The sequence below is a fragment of the Trichosurus vulpecula genome, chromosome X (assembly GCF_011100635.1).
Source record: "Trichosurus vulpecula isolate mTriVul1 chromosome X, mTriVul1.pri, whole genome shotgun sequence".
NCBI lineage: Eukaryota > Metazoa > Chordata > Mammalia > Diprotodontia > Phalangeridae > Trichosurus > Trichosurus vulpecula.
The window spans coordinates 56,108,461-56,111,931 of NC_050582.1; the positions used below are offsets into that span (position 1 = coordinate 56,108,461).

Below are 3,471 nucleotides of genomic sequence, written 5' to 3' on the forward strand. Positions count from 1 at the left end.
ACAACAACACGCACACACACACACATACACACACACATATAATAAATACGACTAATAGCAATTCCACAATGATAAGGGGTCAAAAGACATGAGCAAATATTTCTGAAGAGAAGAATTTCAGAGTATTCATAATCATATGAAAGAATGCTCTAAATCACTAATAATAAGAGAAAGAAAGATCAAAGCAACCCTGATGATTTATCTCATACTCTGCAAATTAGCAAAGGTGACCAAGAACTACAGCAGTCAATGTTGCAAGTATTGTGGCATGATAAACACACCAATGCATTGTTTGTGAAGGAAAGGGATGGTATAAGCATTTTTAAAGTAATTTGGAATAATGAAAATTAAGTGATTGAAATATCCATATCACTTGAACCAGAGACTTCATTACTGGATGTATATCCTCAAAAAGGCTTTGATAGGGAGAAATCATAATATATACAAAAATACTATACTTTTTGTGATGGCAAAGAATTCGAACTGAAGCAGTTACCCATTGATTGGTGAATGTTTAAACAAACGGTTCTACATAAATGTAATGAAATGTAACTGCGCTGTAAGAAATTATGTCTGTGATGACTAGAAAGAAGCATGGAAAGATCTATCTAAACTGATGCAGAGGGAAGTAAACAGAGCCATGAAAAATATATAAACGATGACTACAGCAATGTAAATGGAAAGAACAATTGCTCAAAAAATTAAAAGTGAATATTATAGAAGTATAAACAGCAAGCCTGACTTCAAAAAACCTGTGTGAGGATGCCCGTAACACCCCAGTTTATGAAGGTGTGAGGTTTAGCGCCATTACACATTATACAAATATTTAGACTTTTCCAATGTATCAGTTGTGCTGATCTTTTTTGTCTTAAAGAAATACTATTTGATATAGGAGATGGATATCTAGGTGAAGAAGGTGACAATACTGGGAATAAGAGTGATGATGTAAAAAACACGACATCAAGAAGCACTGGTTTAGAATTTGGAAAAAATCATTCTCAGATTATGACTTATTAGATTCCCTCTGTGACCTCTTGAGATGATAAGGGCAAAATGGAAACATGAAATAGATATAAAGAGAGTCCAGAGAAATATAAGGTACATACCAAAGACTAATTATAAGGGACTACATAAGAACAGACTGTTTACCTTTTATGTATATAAAATGTAAAGTGTATGTCTAAGATTGTTATTAGGAATTGAGTAGTTCATAGGAAGGATTGGGGTAGACCTGAGCATGATATGACTTTTAAAAGTAAAACTGTTTAGGAAGGGCTAAAAAGGGTAATTATTTTATAGAACTGAGGTATGAGAAGAAGAACTGACAGAGAGGAAAGAGATGGGGGAGGAAGGCTGTTAGTTCTGGAAACACACTTTCATCAGGAATGAGTTCAAGAGGGAACAATACATAGATATCTACAAGAGTATAAAAGTCTTCCAAATTCAGAAGAAATAAAAAGGTAAGGGGATAGGGAGGGGGGAGAGGAAAAGGGAGGGATCTCTCGAGGGAAGGGTGAGGGAACAGGTTAAAGGCAGAGTATAGAAGGGTGTTTAGATTAATACCAAGGAGGCATCCTTGGAGGGGGGCTAGATTAAATAATAGGAGGCCAGGTAGAAGAGTTAGGAGGGACAGAAAATAAGAGAAATGCACAAACATAAAAACAAAGATCAGAAGTAAAATTTGTTAGGGAAAGTATATGTCTATATATGTATGTACATGTGTGTCTATATATATGTGTATGTATGTGTATACAGGTATATATGTATCTATATATCTATATCCACATATAAATATATCAGAACTTAATTTTAACCTTTGCAGGGATCGGGGAGGAAGGGGAAAAAAGGACAAAGCAAAAAGTACACAGCAAAGAAAAAAGGAAAATTAACAAGGAAGCAAAGATGGATAATTCTCAGCACAATGCATATTATTTATTATATAGGCTTTTTTGAAATGGAAATTTATTACGATATATATTGTATCCTCTCTTACATTATGCACTGACACACTTTTTCGTTCTTATTATGTATTTAAGTTTCAATGTTTAACTTTATAGTATTTTTTTTTCCTTTTGCTATTGTGTATTTAAGTTTCAGTAGGCGGCCGCCGCCTCGGGGAGAGCGGGGCAGCCCAGTGGGCGCCGCGGGGCTCGCGGGGCTCCGGGGGCCGCGGGTTCGAGGGCGCGCCGGGCCCTGGCGCGCTCAGGCAGCGGGAGGCCGGGCCCGCGGGCGGGGCCGGGGGGACCGCCTCGGCAGGGGGGACGCGACCGGGCCGGGGTCCCGGGGGCAGGGGCTCGGGTTCCCCGTGAGCGTCCCCGGGGCCGGGGCCATGAACGGCTTCAGCACGGAGGAGGACAGCCGGGAAGGGCCCCCAGCCCCGGCCCCGGCCCCCGCGCCCACCGCCGCGCCCGCGCCCGCCCCCGGCTACGGCCAGAGCTGCTGCCTGATCGAGGACGGGGAGCGCTGCGTCCGGCCTGCCGGCAACACCTCCTTCAGCAAGAGGATCCGGAAGAGCATCTCGCAGAAGAAACTCCGGCTGGACATCGACAAGAGCGTAAGACATCTGTATATCTGTGATTTTCACAAAAATTTCATCCAGAGCGTACGAAACAAAAGGAAGAGAAAGAGCAGTGATGATGGCGGAGATTCTCCTGAGGGTGAAACAGACATCCCTGAGGTTGATTTGTACCAGTTGCAGGTGAATACGTTGAGGCGCTACAAAAGGCATTACAAGTTGCAGACGAGACCAGGATTCAACAAGGCACAGCTAGCAGAGACAGTCAGCCGTCACTTCCGGAATATCCCAGTGAACGAGAAGGAGACCCTTGCTTATTTCATCTATATGGTGAAGAGTAACAAGAGTAGGCTGGACCAGAAAGCAGAGAGTAACAAGCAGCTGGAATGATGAAGAGTCCGATTGTAAAGAAATTAAGTACAATACTTAATGGACTGGTGATACCTGGTACATTTGTACCTATGAAGACTGTTAAATTCTACTGTAAATTTAAGAAAAAAAAAGTGTGAATGATGGAAGAATTCAATTTTCTGTTCAGTTCAACGAAGATTCATTAAGCGCCTACTATGTATGTAAGGCCCTTTGTGGCCAGGAGTAGTGTATTCTATTGCTTCAATATGTGTATAGAAAGACTTTCCTTTAAGACTGGATTGAGAAATAGAGTCAAGCACTCTCACATGACTGTGGCAGGCTATGATGCAGCAGATTACAGCATTAAATCATTTCTTCTGGAAATGTGGGATCTAATAGGTTATAAATCAAACAATTCAATAACTACCCTAGAGCCAGATGGCCATCGTGTTGGGACCCAGCCATACATGCCAGGGAAGCAGCAGTTGAGGATTAAGGTGCATGGGCAGAAGTATGTCTGTACCTTCATGTAACCTGCCCAGGGCCCAGAAGTCCCTCTTTTCTCACCAGCTTTGCAGTTCACTGGAGTCAGCCAACACATCCTT

General features: G+C 41.9%; 1 protein-coding gene across 1 annotated transcript; it reads left to right on the forward strand.

Annotated features, from left to right (window-relative positions):
* Nucleotides 1-2,329: 2,329 nt before the first annotated feature.
* On the forward strand, nt 2,330-3,182 carry LOC118832761 (histone deacetylase complex subunit SAP30L-like). Its single transcript, XM_036740105.1, has one exon. It carries the CDS (start codon nt 2,330-2,332, stop codon nt 2,903-2,905), a length of 576 nt encoding a protein of 191 aa, XP_036596000.1. The 3' UTR covers nt 2,906-3,182.
* Nucleotides 3,183-3,471: the final 289 nt, after the last annotated feature.

Coding starts and splice junctions, on each gene's coding strand:
- LOC118832761 (XM_036740105.1), top strand. CDS start 2,330: ATGAACGGCTTCAGCACGGAGGAGGACAGCCGGGAAGGGCCCCCAGCC.